General features: G+C 36.2%; 10 protein-coding genes across 10 annotated transcripts; 8 read left to right on the top strand and 2 right to left on the bottom strand.

The window, feature by feature from the left end:
• Positions 1 to 7,765: 7,765 nt before the first annotated feature.
• Positions 7,766 to 8,854, top strand: FPOAC1_002434 (uncharacterized protein; the record flags this gene model as incomplete). The annotated part of the gene is made up of 1 exon (XM_044847014.1): positions 7,766 to 8,854. The coding sequence occupies one exon, from the start codon at positions 7,766 to 7,768 to the stop codon at positions 8,852 to 8,854; it is 1,089 nt and encodes a 362-aa protein (XP_044712930.1).
• An 829-nt stretch (positions 8,855 to 9,683) lies between these two features.
• Positions 9,684 to 10,083, top strand: FPOAC1_002433 (uncharacterized protein; the record flags this gene model as incomplete). Its single annotated transcript, XM_044847013.1, has 2 exons — positions 9,684 to 9,884; positions 9,937 to 10,083. 2 exons carry the CDS (start codon positions 9,684 to 9,686, stop codon positions 10,081 to 10,083), a joined length of 348 nt encoding a protein of 115 aa, XP_044712929.1.
• Positions 10,084 to 11,436: 1,353 nt separating this feature from the next.
• On the top strand, positions 11,437 to 12,348 carry FPOAC1_002432 (uncharacterized protein; the record flags this gene model as incomplete). Its single annotated transcript, XM_044847012.1, has 1 exon — positions 11,437 to 12,348. One exon carries the CDS (start codon positions 11,437 to 11,439, stop codon positions 12,346 to 12,348), a length of 912 nt encoding a protein of 303 aa, XP_044712928.1.
• Positions 12,349 to 12,409: 61 nt separating this feature from the next.
• FPOAC1_002431 (uncharacterized protein) lies at positions 12,410 to 12,829 on the top strand (the record flags this gene model as incomplete). The annotated part of the gene is made up of 3 exons (XM_044847011.1): positions 12,410 to 12,574; positions 12,610 to 12,681; positions 12,740 to 12,829. 3 exons carry the CDS (start codon positions 12,410 to 12,412, stop codon positions 12,827 to 12,829), a joined length of 327 nt encoding a protein of 108 aa, XP_044712927.1.
• Positions 12,830 to 12,903: 74 nt separating this feature from the next.
• Positions 12,904 to 13,796, top strand: FPOAC1_002430 (uncharacterized protein; the record flags this gene model as incomplete). The annotated part of the gene is made up of 2 exons (XM_044847010.1): positions 12,904 to 13,081; positions 13,141 to 13,796. The coding sequence occupies 2 exons, from the start codon at positions 12,904 to 12,906 to the stop codon at positions 13,794 to 13,796; spliced, it is 834 nt and encodes a 277-aa protein (XP_044712926.1).
• A 916-nt stretch (positions 13,797 to 14,712) lies between these two features.
• Positions 14,713 to 16,314, top strand: FPOAC1_002429 (uncharacterized protein; the record flags this gene model as incomplete). The annotated part of the gene is made up of 3 exons (XM_044847009.1): positions 14,713 to 14,758; positions 14,808 to 15,261; positions 15,327 to 16,314. 3 exons carry the CDS (start codon positions 14,713 to 14,715, stop codon positions 16,312 to 16,314), a joined length of 1,488 nt encoding a protein of 495 aa, XP_044712925.1.
• Positions 16,315 to 17,036: 722 nt separating this feature from the next.
• FPOAC1_002428 (uncharacterized protein) lies at positions 17,037 to 17,999 on the top strand (the record flags this gene model as incomplete). The annotated part of the gene is made up of 1 exon (XM_044847008.1): positions 17,037 to 17,999. One exon carries the CDS (start codon positions 17,037 to 17,039, stop codon positions 17,997 to 17,999), a length of 963 nt encoding a protein of 320 aa, XP_044712924.1.
• A 170-nt stretch (positions 18,000 to 18,169) lies between these two features.
• On the bottom strand, positions 18,170 to 20,452 carry FPOAC1_002427 (uncharacterized protein; the record flags this gene model as incomplete). The annotated part of the gene is made up of 4 exons (XM_044847007.1): positions 18,170 to 19,318; positions 19,381 to 19,608; positions 19,686 to 20,275; positions 20,389 to 20,452. 4 exons carry the CDS (start codon positions 20,450 to 20,452, stop codon positions 18,170 to 18,172), a joined length of 2,031 nt encoding a protein of 676 aa, XP_044712923.1.
• A 671-nt stretch (positions 20,453 to 21,123) lies between these two features.
• Positions 21,124 to 21,710, bottom strand: FPOAC1_002426 (uncharacterized protein; the record flags this gene model as incomplete). Its single annotated transcript, XM_044847006.1, has 2 exons — positions 21,124 to 21,187; positions 21,244 to 21,710. The coding sequence occupies 2 exons, from the start codon at positions 21,708 to 21,710 to the stop codon at positions 21,124 to 21,126; spliced, it is 531 nt and encodes a 176-aa protein (XP_044712922.1).
• Positions 21,711 to 23,168: 1,458 nt separating this feature from the next.
• FPOAC1_002425 (uncharacterized protein) lies at positions 23,169 to 24,119 on the top strand (the record flags this gene model as incomplete). Its single annotated transcript, XM_044847005.1, has 2 exons — positions 23,169 to 23,626; positions 23,678 to 24,119. 2 exons carry the CDS (start codon positions 23,169 to 23,171, stop codon positions 24,117 to 24,119), a joined length of 900 nt encoding a protein of 299 aa, XP_044712921.1.
• Positions 24,120 to 24,334: the final 215 nt, after the last annotated feature.

The raw sequence follows: 24,334 nt of genomic DNA, 5'->3' as shown, positions 1-24,334 counted from the left end.
TATTTCCTTAAAGATAATAAAATATAATTACTTAATTTATTAAAAAAAGAATTAATTTATTTAATAAATAATAAGGTTATTTATATTATATAGTTTATTATTCTAAAGCTATAAGTAAGAAATATTCTAATAATAATTATAATTTACCTTATTAATAGAAATAGTAATTAAGATTTATTTATTAATTATCCCTAGTTATATTAAGTTTAAGTAATTAAATACTATATTAATAAGAAACTTATTATAAAAAGAATTAATAATAAATATTCTATATTAAATATTATACTATATTTATATTAATATTAATTAATATAGGAAATTAAAACTAATTATTTAATATATTAATAAGATTAATTAGAAAAGCTAGAAAAAAAATATTATCTATATTAAGGATAATAAATAGATTTTATATAAGGTTAAGAGTATTCTTATTAAACTCTATAGTATAATCTAAAGAACTTAAGAATAAAATAATAATTAAAAAAATTAAATACTATTATTAATAACTTTAAATTAATAAAATAATAAACTAAAGACTAAAATAATAAAAACCTTATTATTACTATAAAGATAAGAAATTAAAATAGTAAACTATATAATATTAAAATAATAAATAATTATTATTATATATTAAACCTTTAATATAATTATTTTATAAAAATTTCTTATAATTATTAAGATTATATTTCTAAAGTAAAGCTAAATATATTGAAGATTAATATTAAAAGGTTACTTTACTTTTAAGTATATATAGAAAATAAACTATTTTCTTATAATATTACTATTAATAAGTATATATAGTATAAAAATATTATACTTATTATTCTTATTTATTCTCCTTTTAATTATTACTTAATATTATTCTTTTCTTTATAGTTATCTTCTTAATATATAAAAGCCTTTATATTAATTAAAGAGAAAGTAATTAAGATTTTACTTTCTATATATAATATAAACTTATTTTCTTTACCTTAATAATTAGAATTTAAAACTTATTATATATACTATTAAATATAATATATAAGATTTATAAATAAAGAACTTATTCTTATAATAAACTAAAAATCCTTATAAAAAGAAATTAAAAATCTAAATTTTATATTTATATAATAAATAGTATAAGAACCTAGGGTATTAAAAATTAAAATTTTAATACTAAAATTAAAATCTTTACCTCTTTAATATAAATAGAATATAACTTTTTTACTTTAAACCTAGATACTATAGTAAAAGATAATAAAATAATAATATAAAATAAAATACTATTAAATAAGCTATTCTAAGATTATAGCAATATAATCTAAATAACTTATAATATTAAATACTAAAATAGCTAGTTAAATATTAGTAAATTTAAAAACCTTAAAGTAAATTAAAATATTAAATATTAAATTAAAATAAAGAATGTTATTATTAGTATAAATAATTAAATAAGAGATATAGAATTTTACTTTTATATTAAAGACTATAAAAATAAGAAATAAATATTAAATACTTATAATTAAGAATAATTTAAATACTATAGAAATTTAAACTATTAAAAAAATAAGCTAAATATTAAATTTAAAAATTAAGTTTATTAATATAGAAAATCTAATATATTTATAAATATAATAGACTAATAGCTTAATAATAATCTTAATAATAGCTAAATAGACTTAAATAGTTAATATTAAACTTAAGGTTAATTCTTTAAATTACCTTAATACTTATAATACTAATATAGCTAAATAAGTAAAAAAAATTAAAAAATTAAAACTTAAATTACTATATAGTAATTTAAACTTTAATATAATAAATTATAGAAATTATTAAAAACCTATAATATAGAATATATTAATAATATATATATTTAACTCTAAATAAGCTAAACTTAAGTATTTAATATAATAAGATATAGATATTCTATAAATAGAATAAGATATTAATAAATAAGACTTTAAAATTTTAAAAATTTTAATCTTAAGATCCTTAGGGTTAAATAAGGCAGTATAACTTTAATATTAAAATATATAAGAAATAACCTTATCTTTATTTTATATAAAGAATTTAAAAATTAAGGCTAACTCTTTATTTTTATAAAATTTAAAGTAATTTTATTAGCTTTTTAATTTATTTTATAAAACTATAGTTTCTTAATTTACTATTAATAAGATTAAATTAAGAAATATAGCTAAAATACTAGCTTAAACGTTTAAGGTTATATAACTATACTATATATATAAAGATTATTTTATCTTAGGCATTAAGGAATTTAAATAAATTAATCTTATAAAGTATTATATTCTACTTAAAAGTAATATAATATTATAATTAATTCTAAATAGAAAATATAACTAATATAATATTAAAGTTATATAAGAATTCTTACTCTTTATAGAAAAAATATAATTTAATTATATATAGTAATAGACTTTAAGTAATACTTATAATTTAGATTCTTAAGCCTAAGGAATTAAAACTAAGATAATTAATATAACTATATATAATATATAACTATAAGATAATTAATAAAGATATAGTTAAATTAGTATACTTATATTATAATATAGAAATTAACCTAGATTCTATTTATTATAGAAGATTAAAAGTTTTCTCTTAAATAGATATATTATAAGGATTTTAAAGAATTCTTATTATTAAATTAAATAAAATTAAAATAAGATTTAAAACTTTAAATAGTCTTTACTATTATAATAATATATTAATAAGGCTTACTAGTTTACTTAATACTTATATATACTTTAAAGACTTTATATTTAGCTATCTTAACTTTAAAGATAGTATTAAACTTTAATCTATATTAAAATACTTTAAAGAACTTATAATTATATTTTTTATTTATATTAATAATTATAATATAGTATTAAAAATATTTAATTAATACTTTAAATTCCTATAGAAATTCTACTTTTTAAGAATTATATAAATATTAATTAGCTTAATTAGGAAAAAAATAGTATTATTTAAATTATAAGTTAAAACTCTTAGATTCTTAATTAATATAAATAGAATTTACTTTTTATTAAAATACTAGAAAAAGTTTAAGTAATTATAAAAATATTTTAAGAAGAACCTACTTTATACTTAAAATAATATATAATAACTTTTATACTTTATACTATTTATATAAAAATTTATCCTTAGGAAAGCTAATCTTATTTATATTATTAAGGTAATATTCTTTAAATAGATTATTAAAAAAACTAAAATAAGTAAAATATTAATTTTAATAATAGATATTTTATAAGATATATTAATATAGACCCTTAAAGTATAAATAGTACTTAAGAAGATTTATAATAGTATTTAAAAAAATATTACTTTAAGAGCTAATTTATTAAAATAATTTTATTTAGCTATTAATACCTTTAAAATAAGTATAAAAGCTATACTTTCTTAACTTAATAAGATATTATTAAGTAAAAAGATTATTTTTATAAACTATAAATATATAAAGGTTATTATATAAATAAGTAATAAGTTAAATAATACTAAGTAAAAATATATAATACTTAAAAAAGAAATACTTATAGTAATTAAAATACTAAAGGAAATTAAATAAATAATCTTATATTTAATATACCTTATAAAGGTTTATATTAATTATAAAGGAATTATAAACTTTATAGTAAATCTAGGTTACTTATATAATAAAGTTAGCTAATAAATTAAAATCCTAGGAAAATTTAATATTAAGTTTATTTATTACTCTTATAAAAATAAATTACTATACTTAATAAATAAGATATTATACTTACTAGAAGAATTATAAGATAATACTAAATTAGTAAAATTAAAGCTAGGTATTAAAAAAGTCTTTAGTAAAATATTACCTATAAAGATTTTAATATATACTATAGAATTTACTATAAATATAATTTTATTAAAAAGGAAATTACTAAGAAAATTATTATTTATTTTATTTTATCTATTTATAAGCTATTAAAAAAATAAGTCTTAATATATAGAGATTATTTTTATACTATTTAATAATATAAGTATAATAAAGAAAAGTTAATAAAGGCTAATAAAGTAATATATTTTATAATATAGAATTATTAATTAGATTTTATACTATATAGAAAGTAATAAATTACTAGTAATATATATAATAGAAAGTAAAATATTACTTATCTTATAGTAAATATATAATATATATAGATATTTTATAGTAAATATAATAATTAAAAAGCTAAGAAAAAGATATTAATAGCCTTTAAAATTAAATAATACTAAGAATTATTATTATTCCTATATAGTATATTAATAAATAATACTCTAGATCCTTTAAATATAACCTAGGAATATTTTATACTTTATACTATAAGAGCTTATTAAAATAAATTACCTTAGGCCTATTAATTTACCTTTAATAAATAGATATAAATATATCTTACTAATTATAAATTATATAATAAAATTTATTAGTAAAATATATTACTATTCTATTTATTTTTTTATTTTTTTAATATATAATTATAAGATTATTTTTACCCTTTTTAGTTTTATTAAAGATTATTTATAATACTTTATTTATCTATATAGATTAAAGAATTATATATAGTTTCTCTTAAGATAAGGTTTTTAATATAAATATAATTAATAAAGTAATTACTTAAACTTTATAATATTAATAATTAATAAAAGAAGCTTCTATTAAACTATATAAATAGTAGTAACTTCTTCCTCTTTTAACCTTAATTAATTAGCAAGTCTATAATACTACTTATCTAAGATATCTATAGTAAAATAAACTACTCTAGAAAAGAGTTAATATAAGTAAAAGAAAATAAGTAAAGGTACTTATAGTTAATTAATCTTAATCCCTTATAGTATCTTACTAATTATTTTTATAGGTCTTATATAATATAATACTGGCTATCCTTAAACTAAGACTTATTAATAATAGTTACTTTTTTAATTTTAATACTAAGACTATTAAGAAATTTATTAAATTATATAAAAATATAATAAAACTAAAAGAGTTATATATAGAGGCTATTAATCTTTATATAATTAAAAAGATAAATAGTCTTATTAAGGTTAAATTAATAGCCTTTAATTATAAGTTTTACTTTTTATATATAAAAAGTAAAAAAGTAAAAATAATATTAAAGAGGCTATATAGGCTTAAGAAGAAGCTTATTAAAAGGCTAGTTATAAGTTTATTATATATATAAGAAGAATTCCTAGATAAAATTAATATATATAATAGTAAGTATTTATATATTAATTAATTTAAATAATTAAAAAGGTAAGTAATAGTTATAATTAAGGCCTTTAAGTTATAGCTAAAGACTATACTAGTTATAGCTTAAGATTATAAGTATATAACTATAAAGGGCAATAATAGGCAGTAGGCAAGGTTAATAGTAATTAAATAGGTAATAAAAAAGTTAAGTTTATAAAGTTAAAGTCAATATTAATAAAGCCTAAAGCTAAAGGCTTAATATAAATTATCTAGCTATATAACCTTTTAATTCTACTTTATAAGATTCTATTAATATATTATTAACTAGTTTATTAACTAGGATTACTATTCTATAGATAAAATAGAAATTTTAAATACTTAAGAATTAAATTAAAGTATAATATTTAAGTAGCCTTAAGTAATTTACTATAATAATAGTAATTACTTCTTTAATATAGTATTTTAAGCTATTATAATAAAGTATAAAATATAATTTAAGTTTAATTTAATATTATACTCTTAGAGTATAGGTTTATTAAAATAAAATATATACTTAATAAAAAACTAATTATAAAAATAGGCAATAGAATAAAAAGGCCTTTTATTAAATTAATAGTACTAAGTATTAATACTTATCTTAATAAACCTTAATTATTAATATATTAAAAACCTAGGAACTTTACTAGTAATAATAATATTTAATTTTAAACCCTTTTTATAATATCTAGGTATTTTAAATACTTTATTAAATAATAACTGCCTAAAGAATATAAACTTAACCTTAAGAGAATTTAATTTAATTTTTATTAATATAAAAAAAAAGCTAAAAATAGAAATTTAAAATTAATAAAGTTTATAAATAGATATTAAATTATTATTATTATTATAATAATTAAGAATAAATATAATAATATAAGAATATTTTAATAAACTAAGAAAATTATATATTAAGTTTTATAAAATATAAAGAAATCTTTTTATAATTATTTAATAAAGCTTAAATATTACCTATATAATAAAGAATTTAATTAATTTACTTAAAATATATAAGATTTATATTAATAATCTTAAACCTTATATTTTATATTTAAATAAATTATATTTACTTTTATTTAAATATTTAATATAATATAAAAAGATATTAATAATAAATAAATATTAAAAGATTTATTATAAAACTATTTTAAAAAAATTAAATAATTAAAAATAAATATATAAATAGAGTTAATTTATTTAAACTTATAATAATTATATAAATAAAAATAAAGCCTTTATAATCTTTTAAAAAATAGAAAAATATATTTATTATAATAAGAATAAAATTATATAATTAAATACTTAAAAATAAAAACTTTATAAAAAAATAATAAAAAAAAGAGATTATTAAGCTAAATAGCCTTTAAAATATAAGAATATATTATTATAAAATAATTATTTAAGAATTATATTATTATAATTATAAAAAAGAATAAAGTCTAATTACTATATAAAGAATTAATATAATTTAATTTATATTATAAGTAATATTATTAAGAGATTAAGGTAATATATTATAAAGATTAATCTTATTTACCTTAGTTATTATATTAATAGCCTTTACTATAATGCCTTCTGCACTATAATATACTATAATAACTTAGCTAATATAATAACCTTATTATATGCATACAACCTATCTACTTTTAGTTTCTTTTTATACATTTCAGTCCCTCGACCTAGAAAAATAGCTGTATACTGACTGACTGAATGGATCCTTCCTTCTATTATAATTGAATACGACTGATTCAGAGCTCGTGTTGAGCACTTTTACCTTTTACTAATTAATTACTTTTATTTGAAAACTTTAAAACGCAATTATTTGTTGATAGCTTGATAACAATTGGCTTATTGCAACTGTGGCTGAATGTACCATCGTGAAAGAAATCCCCTTCATGCACCAATTCAAAATTAAAAAATCTACCAAGATGTCAAATTTAGTTGGAATAACTTGAGGGTACTCTAGTGAGACAAAACTAGGATGATGCATCAGCGAGGCCTGTCAGTCTACAAAACGATTGCGCAACGGTCATCTGTGTCTCAGTGATTTAAATCAGTTAATTAGTCTATATGTTCCGGTTGCGAATATAGTGTTTTCCTGTAACCAAAGTTTACTGTTAAGTTAAAGGTGATGGATTGCCTTGTTTGGGGGCGTGGTGCAGAGATCTGAGGATAGTAAATTGTATCCTATAAGAGTGGATAGAGTGTAGGGAAAGGTGTTGCCTGTCAAAGGAACAAAGTAAGGGAAGCAGGACAAGATTTAGACTCGACTACCGGCAAGGAGCCTTGACAAATGACACCTAAAGTTTTCTGTCGGCGATGACTCAAGGGGATAAGGTTTTGTGGAAAGGTTCAACATTAACCTTTTTTCAGAAGTAACCCAAATAGACAACATAAAAGATACAGGAACCCCCCGTCATTTGACGTTCTTTCTTCAACTTCCACAAAATGTGAAGATTGAAAATCGACATCTTACTTCTCTGCTACCATCTTGTCTTTGATTATTGCCATAACCAGCACAGGACATCCAACATCATGCCTTTCTCTACTTTCCATCACTTCTCACGACTACCTTTCGAACTGCGACAGCAAATCTGGGAAGAAGCCTGTCTCCCATCAGGCCCGCTCGAACGAGGCATTCAATACCTTGTTTTAACAGCAGACGGCTTAGTGCCATCACCTCGCAATTGGGCTCAGACCTCGAAACAGGATCCGAGTGACTTAAAGAACAAATCCGCCTATCTGATAGACGGAGGCCTGTGGAATGCCTGCAAAGAGTCAAGACAGGTTATCGAGAAGCATACACACTCTGAAGCATGGGTCCATTTACGAAATGAAGCCATTGATGAAGACGAATCATTCAACAGTTACAAGCCCGGTTGGGATAGTGGCACATCAGCCATCCACCCCGCAACTATTGAAATTGAGGACGACACCGAGGAGTGGCATATGCTTGCGTATCCTAGTCAGGACATCTTCTGCATTAAACTAGATGCTACTATGCCTATACCTGAGGAGATTGAAGACTCGTGGCTATATACGTTCTTCAGTCGCAATTCTGACGGGTATTCGTGTCGACCGGACAATATTGCATTTGAATTCGACCAGAGCTGGATGGTAGACTCTGAGATGCGGTATCGCGACATGACAAGAGAGCATTCAGTCCGCGGATACTGGGCATTGCTCGTTGATGGTCAACTGGTGTATGAGCCACGCAGGGCTCTTTGGATCATCGACAAAAACGCCAAGTGGTTCGAACGTTCTCCAGAACGTGACAAAATTATATACCGGGACTATGATGGGGACTATGTCGAAGTGGACTGGGACGATGTACCTGAATCAACGGGGGATGGAGCATCTCTTAGTGCATCTGCATTTTTTGACAAGTTTTGGGGCGCTAATTGGTTTGACTTGTGTGGGATATATTCCGGTTTTGGCCCTGAATTCATTCACTGTGGTTATGAATCGAACGAAGAAGCATACGAGTTCGAGTTAAAATACAGGGTCAAACTTCTTGTACGCCGGGACAATCAGGTAAAGGAACCCACTTTGAAGTGTTGGGATAAATGTGACGACCAAGGCTGGTGTATCTGCCAGGACGAAGAGGGTAACTGGTGGGACTAGGTAAGCAGTGAAGAGGCATTACATGCATAGGATTCTGGTAGCTTGGAGTACAGTCCACTTATCAAGAACTGTATGGGGCACAAGTCGAGCTGGTTGGACTCCTGGTTTCCATTATATACTTTATTTAATGTTTCTCAAAATCGCATCCCACATATTTACGTATATGGCCCATCCAATACTGAAGATGACATAGGCAGCCTCATTGTGTGTTCTGCTTATTGCTATCTGCCAGGCTCTGCATACGTTCATTTATGATCAGTGACCTCGTGGTTGGTTAACTGACCTACTAAGTATAAGGTCAATCGAAGAGGATTTGTCACAACAGATGGCTGCTGCCAGAGCAGGATCAGCCAACGCCACACGAGCCAGTAACAATATAACCTGACTTTTGTTTGTATTAAAACATATTTCTTCTTTCAGAATGTCACATACTGAGAGTTGGCACCCAAGGCTTTCCTGTCATCATTCATGCACCTGAGCTCGTCACTAATGATCGATCCGACAAACTACCTTGTCTGTGTCTAAGTATTCTCATTTTGTAGCCGATCGTTCATGTACGTATTTACCAATAGAACATTGCATGACCCATCCATGTCGATTCGGAAGTGCATTTCATTGTGACTGACTCTGTAATGATTTCATTTGTCGGTTCATAAACTGCGAGAATAACCCGCATAGATTCAGGTGCTTACACAGCGACCTCGAAACGCCATGTCTTAACAACCCCTCACCAATATGCAAGTGGACACAGGCAACGAACACGTCATCACGTCAGACATCATCTTGTTCTTGATTATCGAAACTTCTACCTCTCACAACACCTTTGACAATGGAAGAACAACAAGTTGCCGGCAGTGTGCAATACGCCTTTGGCCCTGATGGGGTCCTAGTAACAGGTCCAGTCTTGATGGATGATCCAGCAACCGGTAAAATCATCTGCGCCTTCTGCCGGGTATCCAAGGCAGAGCACAGCTTCCTGACTATGCCACCGTATAACTTCAAAAGTCAGTTCTGCCTAGACTGCGAAAGAGTAAGTTGTTCTTGTTTATAACGCAACTTTGCAAACGTACTGACTATAGAAGCCTCGACCAGATCAGCCTCCACCTTCAACCCTGGGCAAGCGAGGTTTGGATGACGAAGAGCCAGAAAGCACAGTACCTAGGTCTGATTTGACAAAGAAGTCGAAAGGCGAAGAGACAAAGGACCAGGTTGCATCGTCGGAATCCTAAATATGTTTATACTTCCTTGGGTACCATCACGACGGGGGTAAAGTTCCTGAAGGAAATTTGATGTATGATATATACGCGTGTATAGAACTTGATTGAAATGGATACTTGGGCGATGGAGGATTTCGGAATTGGTTTCCAGTGAAAGGGAGAAAAAAACTCATGTTCCTTCACCTTGTCAAAGACAGTTGAAAGAGGTGCGGGCCGTCCCGTAGATAGCATGTCTCCACTGCGTCAAGATCAAGCTTCACACTAACTACCTCTAAAACAAGCTATCGGGTAAGTGAGTAAATAATAGATGATGTTTTACCATTGGTTGTAGAAGCAAAAATGGCCATCAATGTTATTGTTTCTTATGCATCCTAGTTGCTATAGGAATCACCTAAGACCAATATTTACCCTTAGAATAACATTCTCTACGGTGAATTGTATGTGCGTAGCTAATCATTATGGTGGCTTCAATAGACCTCGACAATCTGCAACGAGTACGCGCAATTTTCAATCGGCCGTGACAATCAATTGGAAATGGATTCCTGACGTCGATTGTCTTTAAGAACAGGTAATTAATGATTAGGACCTTTGCGGCCTTGAAGGTTCATAATGTACCATTTATTGCAAGTAATAGCTTGGTGTTTGGATTAGACGAGATAGAGGCGTTATAGTGCAACTTTCCATGCCAAGGAATATAAAACGTTGAGCCTTTATATACCAATGTTCCATGAGTGTCTACTACATATGACCAAAGGTAGTGGAAAATATGGGATCCCGTCCGCTCTCCCATAGTCAAGCCACTAACCGGCGGATTAGTAGTTAGGTCGGTGATGACCAGCGAATCCCCGCTGTTGTATATTTTGCATTTTTTTGCCTTTTGTTATGACGGGAATGGCTCTGTGTTTATTTTAGTTGCCCTCTTGCCATTCCTTTTATTTATATAAGCTATCTACTTATTATGAATGTATCTATCTCTGTTAAACTGAAGCTATCCTATATAAGCCGGTTAGCAGTCTATTTAATTAAAAGGAACCTTAAAAGGGTTAAAGCCAGATTTATTTAATTAAGAGAAACTCTATTAAGGATAGCTTAAAGTATTTACTTAAAAAAAGGGAAATTTTTAAGCTATATAGCCTTCTTAAATAATATAATTATAATATATAGATTAATTTCTACTCGTTGGCTAGCCGGGAGGGGGTGCCAACTAAGCAAGCTTAGTTGGCCACAAAAGTATGAGACAAGGCGAAAAGTGTGAGACAACCCCGCACAGGCTGCTGTCGCAAAATCATGACTTTTGCCCGCCAAAACCAATGATTTCTAGGACATCAATCAGTAAAAAAGTCATATATCACGTCCATCAAAATTATGCCCTCACAATCAAATCTGAGAGCTGCTCAGGCCGTTGTTCTTTCACGCCAGCGACTTCGCCGCGGTCTCAATCGTGATGCTGCCGGCCGCCGAAAGAAGCCACTGACTCTTCGTGCTGCTGAAGCTCGATATGCCGGCTCTGCTCGTGCATCTATCGGCCGCATCGTCAAGAGACTTGAGGCTGCGAATACCGTAGATTATGAGGATGTTGTCGATCCTAAGATGGGGCGCCCGCGGCAACTCACGGATGAGGAAGAAGAAGCTATCGTGTGTTATATCATCTGGATGGAAAAGTCAGGCCTGCCTGCCTCCAAGTGGGAAATAGAAGATGCAGCACTTACTCTGCGGCGCCGCCGTGATCCTGATGCGAGACCTGTGAGCAAGATGTGGTACTCTCGCTTCCGCGATGATCATCCTGAGCTTGCGAAATCGATATTGAAGTCGAGAGAAGCTTCGCGTGCCGAATATGAGGAAGGCGGCGTTGATGATACGAAGGAGTGGTTCCAACGCCTCAGCGATGTGATGACGAAGTACAATATCGGTGCATCAGAGACCTGGAATGCAGATGAAGCAGGAGTTAGAGTCGGAATGCTACGAGATAAGATGGAATGCCTCGTTGTACGCACCAAGAAGAAGTCAGCAACAGAGGTATTTTCTCCGCAAGATCGCGAGACTTGCACAGTCATCGGCTCAGGCAACGCAGCCGGCGCAACAACGCCCCCCTGGCTGATCTTCAAGTCGTTGCCAACGCTTGAGTGGGCGTTCATTGAAGGCGATCCTGATATGCGCTTCGCTCAGTCAGACTCGGCATTCTCAAGTGCGGCGATAACGCTCGAGTGGGCGAAGCACTTCAACCGATGCTCGTGGGAGAAATCTGCTACTGTACAGAAACGTCAGCTTGATTTTTGAAGAGTGGTTTGGGTGTAATGAGCACCTTCAGGATACAAATAACCGCTTGGTTACTCACGATATGCCTCCCGCGGCGAGGCCTGATGATGAGGCTGTATGGCGGCTGCTCGTTATCGACGGCTTCACAGGCCACGGCTCATTCGAATTACGAGAATATATGATAAAGTTCAATATTCTCGTAGCATTTCTTCCGCCTCATTCAACGCATATACTCCAGCCAATGGATGTAGGCGTATTTCAATTCTGAAGGAAGCGCATCAGAAGAAGCTTCGTGAGGCGTTGCGGAAGGGAAATCTTACCTTTGGCCGGCGTGCCTTTGCAGGAGCTTTTCAGGTATGTGCCTTCTTAATCAGCCTTCACCGAAAAAGGCCCCTTTTCTCACCAAAATCAGGAGATCTTTAATGAAGGCTTCACTGCCGCTCACATCATCTCGGGCTTCCAAAAACGGGCATCTACCCTCCCACAGACCGACCTGCCATAGAATATCTTCTCAGGAAGCAGCTCAAGAAGAAGAAGACCTTCACGCCTGCTCATTTCTCACTTCTTCCCTCAGATATGCGATTTCACGCCGCTTCCAGCACCGCCGAGACCATCGGCGAGCGATATCACGATATCCTCAGTTCTCCTACGCTCGCAGGGCTCCGGCACATTCGCAACATCGTTCATGAAGCTGTGGTGCTTGAGGATGTTATCAAAAGTACGTGGATGATCGAAGAACTCGCATCGAAAAGCGGTATCACGAGAGAAAGCGAGGCCGCCGCGCAAAGACTGTCTCTGACCTTATTCCTACAGTATCGCTGCAAGATCTGCGAGATCAACAAGAGGAGGCTATCGCCGACGATAAGAAGAAGCAACATAAGCAGGGTATACGATTCACACGATCTGTCATCATCAAGGAGATGAACCGCCTCAAGGATGAGTGGCGAGAGAATAAAGAAGTTATCGTCAACGGCATACCAAAGAGGCTGCAGTTCAAGCAGTGGTTGGAGCACACAGGGAAGCAATATGACTATTTATCTATGGATACACAGCGTTCACAAATGACTCAAGCACTGAAAGAAGAGACTGACGGCTATATGATAGATACACAACTCCCTGATGATGTGCGTGAAGCTATCCGCAAGGCACAGTATGCCGCGAAGCCCCTCAGCGCCGTTGATCTCACCGGCCTCCCTCACAGTGATGATACGGTCACTTTCAACCTCACACAAGCACACGAGCACGAGGAAATGGATGAAGAAGACGAGATTCTTCCTGTAATTGAAGTCGCCGGCGGCAGCGAAGTCGAGATGCCCTCATCGCCGCCCTGTGCACCTGACTCTGAGTCATCACTACCTACACTTCCCTCAACTCCTTGTCCCTATCAACACCACACGCAGCTTCATGAGTCACTTCGTGATATCATCAGGGGAATAAGAACGGCACAAGAAGATAGCCTTATTGGCTAAGAAAACAGATATACGGCACATTTTGGCAGGGAAGCTGTTTCCCTTGCCAGAGCATCACCAGAGCCGTCGCAGTCATTTCTCCCACTCTGAAATAGCCAATAAATCAATAGAAGCTTCAAACTACGCCTTTTCATCAGTTTGAGCCTATTTTGACAAGATTTGAGTGTCATTTGATTGAAAAAAATGGTATTTTGGTGCAAATCACGCCAAGTGGGCATCTTCCGGGATGTCTCACACTTTTCGCCTTGTCTCATACTTTTGTGGCCAACTAAGCTTGCTTAGTTGGCACCCCCTCCCGGCTAGCCAACGAGTAGAATGTGACATAAAAATAAGATCAATCTTTACTACAAGCACTTTCTGATTTCGTATGCTACAACTCTCTGGGTCCCCCAGTAACAATCCGCCATTTAATACAGGGAGGAACATCAAAATGTAGTTATTGGCTCTACCGTATCTTCTTGTATGATAACGAGTGACTAGATGTGATTCGTTCCGAGAGTCCGAAACGACAATCACATCGACGCAACCAATCATTTGAGAGACCCCAGGTTTCGAATCAAGAGGATCCCGGAACTGAGGTCGGAAAAAAAGCAACCGATTCCGCAACGTTTGGGTTGCTGATTGTAGCGTAGCGTGTTTGATGAGTCCGATGTGGCTTACAGGTGAGATGGACGGTGACGGAAACCTCGGAATGAGCTTCCGAGAAATAACTTACCTTATCACATATACATCTTTTGGTACCCTTCTCAAATGTTGTATTTCAATTCCATCTGTTTGAACTTGATTACCATTTTTTTACTCAAGACGTATCACTCTGCACATACGCATTTCTAATTGCGAATTGTGTGGCAGGTTCTCAAACGATTCTCCTCACTTCTCCTATTAATTCATATCAACCAAGCGCATAGATATCAATATGTCTACAATTACCATTACTGGTGTTAACGGACGCCAGATAAGTGGTAAGCCTCAATCATATCAATGGCTGTCGTCTGGCCTAACACGTGCTAGTACCAACGGGACTCTTTATCAACAATGAATTCGTCCCTGCACAGGACAACATTACTGTGGAAATAGAAAATCCTTTCAACCAGAAGACTCTAGGTCATGTCTCAGCGGCTCAGGCTTCCGATGTGGACAAGGCTGTTGCAGCCGCTGAACAAGCTTTCAAAGGAGCCTGGAAGTCAACTCAACCCTCGGTTCGAAGGAATCTGCTGAACCGTTTGGCTGATCTCATCGAAAGAGACATTGAGGTTTTAGCCTCGCTTGAGTCTGTTGATGCTGGTATCTTGTACCAAAACTCTAGCGCGATGTTCGTTCCCCAAGCTGTGGAGACGCTTCGCTATTATGCTGGATGGGCTGATAAGATTGATGGCCACTCTTTACATATTCCCCAGGGTATCTCATACTCACGTCGAGTCCCCATTGGCGTCTGTGCTGCCATCGTCCCCTGGAACGCACCGCTGTAAGTTCCCCTTCATCCGGCGAGTGTGATCCTTATTTCTTTGAGACTGACTGATGATCGAATAGAATGATCACTGTTTGGAAGATTGCCGCCGCTCTGGCCACAGGAAATGTCCTTATCATCAAAACACCAGAGGCTGCACCTCTATATGGCCAGAAGCTTGGTGAGCTAATTGCCGAAGCCGGGTTTCCCCCAGGTGTTGTCAACATACTCTGTGGCCTAGGAACGGTAGCCGGTTCAGCCATCTCTGCACACCCAGTCATTCGCAAGGTCTCATTCACAGGAAGTCCTGGCGTGGGCCGCCAGATTCTAGCTGCATCAGCCAAGACAAATCTAAAGAAGATCAGTCTGGAGCTCGGAGGCAAGGGCCCTAGCATTGTATTTAACGACGCCGACTTTGAGAATGCTTTGAAGTGGACAACAGCCGGCATTACCGTTAACAACGGCCAGATCTGTGCTGCAGGAAGTCGTATTTATGTCCAAGCTGATATCTACGACAAGTTTGTCAAGGCCTTTTCAGAACGAAGCAAGGATGCCATTGCTGGTGACCCGTTGTTGCCGGAGACTACAAAAGGTCCAGTCATCAATGGGGGACAAAAGAAGCGAGTTATGGATTACATCAAGAAAGGTCAAGAGGAGAAGGTCCAAGTCTTGCACGGTGGAGATGATTCCAAGCTGCCTTCTGAGGGCCACTTTGTACCCAACACTGCATTTGTGAACGTGGACCCGCAAGCGATTGTGATTCGGGAGGAGATCTTTGGTCCTGTTGCGTGCATTGCCAAGTTCAACTCGGAAGAGGAAGTCGTCAGGCTAGCCAACGACAGTTCTTTTGGACTTAGTTCGGCCGTGTTTACCGAAGACGTCAACAAGGCAATTCGCGTAGGCGAGGAGCTTGAGAGTGGACAAGTTACCATTAACATGTGGGGAACTGTCAATGCAAATGTATCATTTGGTGGTTTCAAAGAGAGTGGATTTGGTCGCGATTTGGGCAAGGAGGCGATTGACGACTGGACACAGGCAAAATACATCCAGGTGATGGTCTCCAAGCTGTAGGAGGAATACCCAAAGAGAGAGTCTCTTAGAAACCTTTCATTGCAATCTTGAGCTTAATTTGGATACAAGCTTCATTGATGTAGTCGCCGATGTGTTGAAGGCATTTTGAGGGCACATAAGGATAACAAGGACACGCGCCATGTTGTTGGCTTGAACTAGCTACGTGACGCTGCCCTAGCCGAAATCAGTTACTGTCACATTTATGCACATCATTCGGAACCCAAGTTTCCGAATTGCAATGTTTATTCTATTGCAACACATTTCGTAAACGTTCGACACCCTGAACATATATATGACTATTATCTATTAGTAATTCCAAAGTCTTTAAAATGAGGACATAGACATGTAGATAAATTGTAAATGAAACGACTTTCCATTAGTAACCTCTTAGTAGTTATAAAAGTAGCTGAATAATTAGGTATGCATAATCAATTGCACAATAAATGCATAGTCTACCCTATATGTATATATGCATAAACTGGAAAGCAGGTGACGTAGTGCCGAGGTTCCCGGCATCTGAATTCAGATGTTCAAGACGTTCAAAGCTAATTTGCAATATCGACGTCAATTACTTATTACTCAAACATTGATGTTCGCTGTGTCCATTTCTCTTGTGTAAGCTTTTTAACTGCTATCAATCTAAACCTCACTGCAGCGATCAAAATCATCACTTCCCACCGCCTGATCCATCAACCGACTTCTCTCCGTAGTCCTTCATAACAATGCCGTCCATCACAGCGTCCATCGTCACATTCTACATTAAATGGATTCGTCAAAGCAAGGCTATCATGGGAAGTCCGGAGAATATACGTAATGCTCTCCAAGAGGGGTATGTTCGGCCACAGCAATTTACTCCACCCACCAACCTCGGAACCGACATCATAATTGATCGCCTCGATGTACACGACTGGCCTCTATACAAAGTAACCTCGCATAAGTCCTCAACCGAGAATGATGCACGCAAGGCACTTCTCTACGTACATGGTGGCTCCTTCTTCCGGGAAATTGTTTCCCAGCATTGGAATCTCACAGCACAGATTGCTCGCGAGACAGGTCTAGATGTTCTGATCCCGATCTACCCACTTGTGCCACGGCCAGGAGCTACAGCACAGAAACTTGCGGCTGGACTTCTTGATGTTTGCCGTTTGTCTAAGAGTCCAGTTGTGAGTATAGCTGGTGATTCAGCTGGTGGCATGCTCGCTATGGTGACTGCCCAGCAACTACGAGATAAAGAACCGGAATTCTTCAGCAAAGTCAAATCTCTAGTTCTGATTTCGCCAGTTGTCGACCTTGGGCTAGATCATCCAGAAGTTGTGCGTCTTGAACAGATCGACCCTTGGCTTGCCATTGACGGCCTCCGCGAAGTCATCATTCCCAAGCTGGCAGCAGATCTCCCCATCAAAGACCCAATCGTCAGTCCTCTGTACGGCAGCATCGAGAACCTGCCCCCCACACTTCTTTTGTGTGGTACTTGCGATATGCTCTGCGCTGATTCTCGGCGACTAAAGTCAAAATTCACGGGCAAGGATGTAAACGAGGCGTTGCCAGGAAGTACGGAGACAAATGGATTTATATATGTTGAGAAGGAGGACATGATTCACGTTTGGCCTCTCTTACCACATCCTGAAGGTGCTGAGGGACGGGAACTCATCATGCATTTTGTAAATAGGTATTTGGAGAACTAGTTTGATTCTGTGAATTCGAAATTCAAACGTTATCCGTGATGTATTTATACACTGGTTGAGGAGAATGATGATATCTAAAGCGATGGAGTCAAGATTGACATGGCCATGCGGTGTCAAATTTCCAAACCACCTTTTTGCACTCTGATGCTAGACCAAATAATGTCTGATATTTAAAAGAAAAAAGAATCATAATCTTTCAATATTTCGGCCATGTCCGGAGAACGAAATATGGCGAGATCCTCACTGGTCAAGTCCATTTCATTTGGACCCATAGGATCTGGGGATGCAAACGGCCATAATCCTTCAGTTCTCGGGACACTTTCGTATGACCCACCCTGTGCCGGGGAACTTCCATCAGATGGATTACCTGCAACTACAAGATTTGTAGAACCCTCATAATTGATCCAGATCGGCTGCGAGGGCTTTGGAATAGATGCCGTTGGCGACGGAACTATCGTTTCTACCTGCGAATCTGGAGCGGTGTTGCTTCTTATTTGTTGCAATGGTAGCTGCTGTATCGGTGCCCATGTGTTGAGTGTATTCGTGAGTAGCTCTACTTGTTCTGAGTGCTGAGGCTGTCCTGCGGGTTTGCTGGGTTCTGTATGCACAATTGCTGCTGCATCGTTTCTTCGTGAGGAGCCTTCTGATGCTGCGGCGTTCATTGTGTGAAGATATGAGGGTCTCAAACTCTGCCTGTTGGCTTCGAAAATCAGTTGCTGAATGCCCTGCAGCTTATTCTTCAACTTTTCAGAAATAGGTGACCTTTTAGCGAGTTGCCCTATAAAGTCCATTGCCATAAAGACATCTGTCAAACATGACGAATGATGGGACGCCGCAGGTGAACACATAACCAAAAGCAGTGATGACAGAGCTGTTTCTAGAAAGTGATTAAAAGTCTTATGCTGGGCGTAGTAGATGTCCGTCTCACGAGCGACCGAAAGAAGCACGTGGATGGTGCTCTGGGCAACCTCAACCATGGGGCGAGTTGTTAAAGGGTCGAGATTATCCGTTTCTGACCTCGTGGCAAACTTGCGGTGGATGACTATCCTCATTTGGTTGGCCCTCAGATAGAGCAGCAACCGAAGCCTGAATTCACCTCGAGATTCTTTGGAAGGGTCGAAATTGTCCCGAGGGCCTTGAAACCGTAATTTCTCTGGTAAATTCTGTTGCCACTGCAAAACACGGAACTCGAGGAAATCGCGTGTTGACGTGGTTGATAAAGCGGAGGGTGATTGGTCAAACAATGACTTTCGAACATCCGAAGCAATATTGCAGTAAGAAATCATCTGGTTCAAGTATGCTGACGAGATGCTTTCATCCTATTCAATTGTCAACCAGGCTTCTTCACTTCAAGTATTCAGATCTGACCATTCGTACTCACATCCGGCTTAGACCTTCTGGTTATGTCGGTATCCGAAACGGCAAAAGGCAACCCTGTACCAAAGCTCCATCGCCTATCTAGTGTATAGACTGTCCAGAATAATTTGTCATCTATATCATTGTCGTGGCCGCTATTATCTTCGCAATCGAGTTCCTGAAGCAAGCGCAGAGCCGTTCCTGTAGATCTCCAGGCGAGAATCTCGCGGTCGATAAGGAATGAGTAAACAGCCTTTAGGACATACAGAATCAGTATGCTGTACAAGAAAAGGGTAGATGGGGGCGAATTGTGTGAATATCTATACTTACAGTGAGAAGTAACAGTACCATAGATTCCCGTCTAAGGCGGCCAGTGTGAACTTGCACCAGGACTATTCCATGAAGTTGTTGAACGGCGGGATCAGCCACTTCAATTGCACTTGCGTCCTTGATACATGAAAGTATAGCAAGCACAAGAAAAGCGATGTCGGCGGCATACTGATAATTGGAACTTGGAGAAGGCTTTGGCGAAGCGGCATTTTGTTTCGCTCCATCAATCTCATTGAGAAGTTGGTGTATGTTAAGAAGAGGATACTGGAGTCCGACTTCTTCGTCCCAAAGCTGCAACACTCCCATCCAAGTCTCCATGTCAAAAGCTGCGAGGGCCCCGCCAATGGAGCCAACAGTCCTGTATTCAATAGCTCGACGAATCTGATCAACTCCAAGAAAGTTGGAGGCGGGCTTTCCTGATAGTTTCCTCGAGGCCTCATTCATGACAGAACCAAAGTTGTTCTCGCCAAGACGGATAGAATAATCGTAACTTTCTGGCCTCAAGGGTACTGAACTAGCACCAGAACAGTCACTCGAGACATCGTTGGGCAAATCCCGTTGCTGGGGCACAGGATTTGCTTTATCACCATCTGTTATCGAACGAGAAATAGTCCTGTCATTCCAAATTAGTGAATTTTTTTATATCTATAGGTATAGAAAACGCGTAGGGAATAAGCTTCTGCTATGAGCTCCAAGTACTTACGAGTCTCGACGACCTGAACGGTATCGCGTCGTTCGTGGATAAGAACATGTTGTTTTATGCTCATGGCAACGATTACAGGGATCACCACCGCTGCATTTACTCTTCCGTTTCCGACATGTGTCGCTAGGATCCCAAGATTAGTATCTGACAGACTGATAGGGCAATGCATAGGCCACAAGACGTTGCAATTCAGGGCCAAGATGCATACCAAGCTACAGTCGTGTATGCAGGTCGCCGACTCCGCTGTTTTGTTGTCTCCATATAAGCAACAGGGGCTACAGCAATCATGGAGGTGATTGAGGAAGAAGACACATAGGAATCGGAGCCAAGACTGAGATGTCGGAATGAAAGGTTACACGTTATAAAGGAATGAAAATAAATTAGGCGGTATGGTATGGGGGAAAAGGAAAGGGCCAACGCGGGGTATGAAGCTAATAAAGACACTATCCCGCTATGGAAAGGATTAGCACTAGGGAGCAGAAACTGATCCAATTAGCGATCACAAATTACTGAAGCCGAACCCCAGACTAAGACCCATTATTTGACATTAGCGAGGTACAACGCAACTACCAGTACCGAGAGAACATGAACGAGAGAGGCCAGAGAAACAAAAGTCAATGAAATCATAGTGGTTAATTTGATAAACAACTCAGAGCTTCTCATAATAAGACTTGCATGTAATAGTTAAAGATAGTGCAACAATATGTACATCGAATCTGCCTTCCATGGTTCTGTTCAGAGTACCCGAAACTTGTCGGGAATGTCGGAAGAGCCGGTTGCTAGGGCGCTAATATCGAGGCTGTCAAAGAACCCTTGTTAGCACACGTGACACCTTAGTGATGAATGAGATCTTACATTTCCTGGAAGCTTTCATTACTGAGGCCACTCAATTCATACTCAGTTCCATCAGGTAGAACAAGGACATCAGGTCTCTGACACCCGACCTTCTCATCCAATGAATCCCTCTTGTAAAACCCGGGATTCCAGTCGCAACCGGTGTATGAAATCCCAAAATACGGGATACAAACCTTAAAGCTTCCATGACCCGAATCTCTAGCCACACGCTCGGTACAATTACCGCCTCTGTACCCGATCAGAAATGCTGGGAATCCATCTTGAATACCTTGAAGAGCAATAGACTGGAAAGGACTCTCGGTTGTGTCAACACCACAGCAAGTGTTTGGCCTCATGTTGTTGCATCGCATGTAGCTGCCAAAGCCCCCACCAGGACCGGTGACACGGCAGTCGGGCGTTATGTAGAGGTAGGCATCTATAGCCGCAACTACAGACAAGAATGGAGCGAGTGCAGTGAGTCCTTTCATGTCTTATAACGACATATAAGGCAAAGTACTGGAGTGGGTGTGGAGGACCGACGTCAAAGATGCTGTTGAATGTAGAGGTCAACTACATCGCCAAGAGGAGAACAGCACTACTTTAAGTATCTTTTCCAGCTCCCCCAGAAATATCAGACCTCTCTTAGATAAGACTCCATTTCAAACTACCAGATGCCTCGGGGCTTTCTCTTTGCGGAGCAGTCGTATGATAATTCTCCGTCAAATTACCACGACAATACGCCTGTAAGCGACATAATATTGATAGGAAGTATGGATAATATAGAGTTGACTGGTCGAGGTTGTACCCCGAGACGCTTGATATAGCCTAATGACATTGGGTACCAGGACGAAACAGAAGTGAAGGTTGGTGCAGGTAGTATTTTGACCCTAAGATTACAAATAATAAATAAATACTAACATTCAGTATCAGTAACTGAAGTCAAACAACCCATCAACGAAATATAGATCAAGTTTCAGAGTCTGTTATAACAGTAGCACAAGTGCAAGACCCTGATCCTTCACTTAGGTTCAAGTGTCTAGATCATAAATGAAATAAATTCTATATCGTAAATGGAAGACCGAACCTGATTTATAAATCAATGATTGATAACAGGTTACCTTGCAAAGATATGGTTAGCATTTGCTCGTAATGATACATCTCTTCACTTAGGCAACTCACATTATTGAGACCCTACCCCCGAAATTGAGTTATATTGTCAAGTCGTAAGGTCATGTACCGCTCACTCGCGTTACTTGTGTGAAATAAATACATCAATTTGTATTTAACCTTGGTAGATTGGTACTTACTCCATTGGTCACTTTTCTGTTCCCTTTCTCAAATGATATGGCATGTGAACGGTATATCAATAATGGCTACATCTGCATAGCAACGACTGATTACATTAGAGATACCAGATGAGGTTCAATGTTCGGAGATGATAGAACCATGTGATATGTGTTATCGGTTTAGAGTATTGATTTATTTCGCATAGCCCTCCAATTTTGGGTCTGATGGACGTGATAGTTGCCGGATCACATGCTGGTTTTTCATGTAATCCAGATCGACTGCTTTTATGTATGTTGTTGACAGGAGCAAACAAAGACACTGGAAGTTGCAAGCCTCTATTAAGTTGTCATCTGACAATTCACCCCGCATGTCCAATATAGAAATCGCCGGGAATATTCGCACAAACACATGAGCCAAGAACCCTATGGGGTAAAATCAACCGCTGCCAAGCTGACTAGACGTACAATTGGAATTTCCAACGTTAGAAACAGGATTTAATTTCGCCAAACACTGTAGACCGAGTCTTGGCTAGTCTTTGTTTTGTTCTTAAAACGCTAATGTTTTCTCCTTCCCTGGGCTGATGAATCCGTACACCATCGGTACTAATTCTACCCTTTGTTTCTAAGGCCTGTTGAGGTTCTATTGAGGTTCCAGTCACAATGCCTACTGCCACAGAGTTCTTTGGCTTCAGCGCCCACAATCTCGGTCCTCTGACGACAACCTACACCGCCCCATCTAGTTGTGCGACAGGAACAGATCGTCTTGCTTTTGTGAACGCAAGTGACCCAGTCAGAGCTTTCGGTATTCCTACTTGCGAAGTTGCTAAATATGGGGATTGCCTTCCCAGTGGAAGTTCTTGGGAATCTATCGCGGCACAGACAACTGAATTTGTACAGGGACTATACGCCTATTACTCCCCTGGCCTCATTTGTCCTTCGGGTTGGCGTACTGTGGGAAGTTTAGCACATGGTGACGATGACGATAAAAATGTTACTGCTTCAGGTGCCCTGGCAACTCCCAGTTGGGATGAACAACCAGGACTCAGGCTCCTTCATGCAACTGAGTTCTGGTTAGGAATTTTGGAACCTTCTGAAACTCTTGCCTATTGCTGCCCTAGGTGAGTTAGTGTTCTACGCGAGGATCTGACATGTGACTCTAACAGTTGTAGCGATTATCAAGCAGATGCCTTTGGACTGTGCATGTCTACTCTCGGTCCAATCGAGTCCTACAACTATTCTAAGATGTGCTTCACAATTGGCAACGACATTGTACCGATTACGACCTGGGATGGCACCACCTTGACAGGCGATCAGTTGGTATCTTTGGCATCAGGAACAGAAGATCTCGTGACGACATTGGATGATGTCCTCTTGACTGCGACTGATGTTCAGGGGTACTTAGCTGTTGCGACATATGTACCTGCTGTGCCGCTGGTATATAAAAAGTCTGATCTGGAAAAGGATGATGATGACAAGGATAGCGACGACGACGATGGAAATGATGATTCAGGTGATGAAAATGCGGCTTCAGCTGTGACTTCGCGACAAGGAGTTATAAGTATTCTTGGTATCACTTTGGGACTGATTGCAGGAGCTGGCATGCTCCTATAATGGTGCTTGGTAATGTCAAGACACATAGTTATTCCTCTTGTATTTCGGTGCTTCGCCAATAGTATAATGTGCCTCTTTCTGCGTCTTACCCGTCTCTATCAAAGGGTTTGAATTATCTGTGGCCCCAATACGTAAGGTCCCTCAGATCTTCCAACAGGAAAGTATTCAAATCAGAACCTTCAACCCCGCATCCATCCATCTCTGTGAATTGATCA

The sequence above is a fragment of the Fusarium poae genome, chromosome 1, assembly GCF_019609905.1.
Source record: "Fusarium poae strain DAOMC 252244 chromosome 1, whole genome shotgun sequence".
NCBI lineage: Eukaryota > Fungi > Ascomycota > Sordariomycetes > Hypocreales > Nectriaceae > Fusarium > Fusarium poae.
Note: the sequence above shows the minus strand (reverse complement) of the source record. Positions and strands in the feature narration are given on the sequence as shown.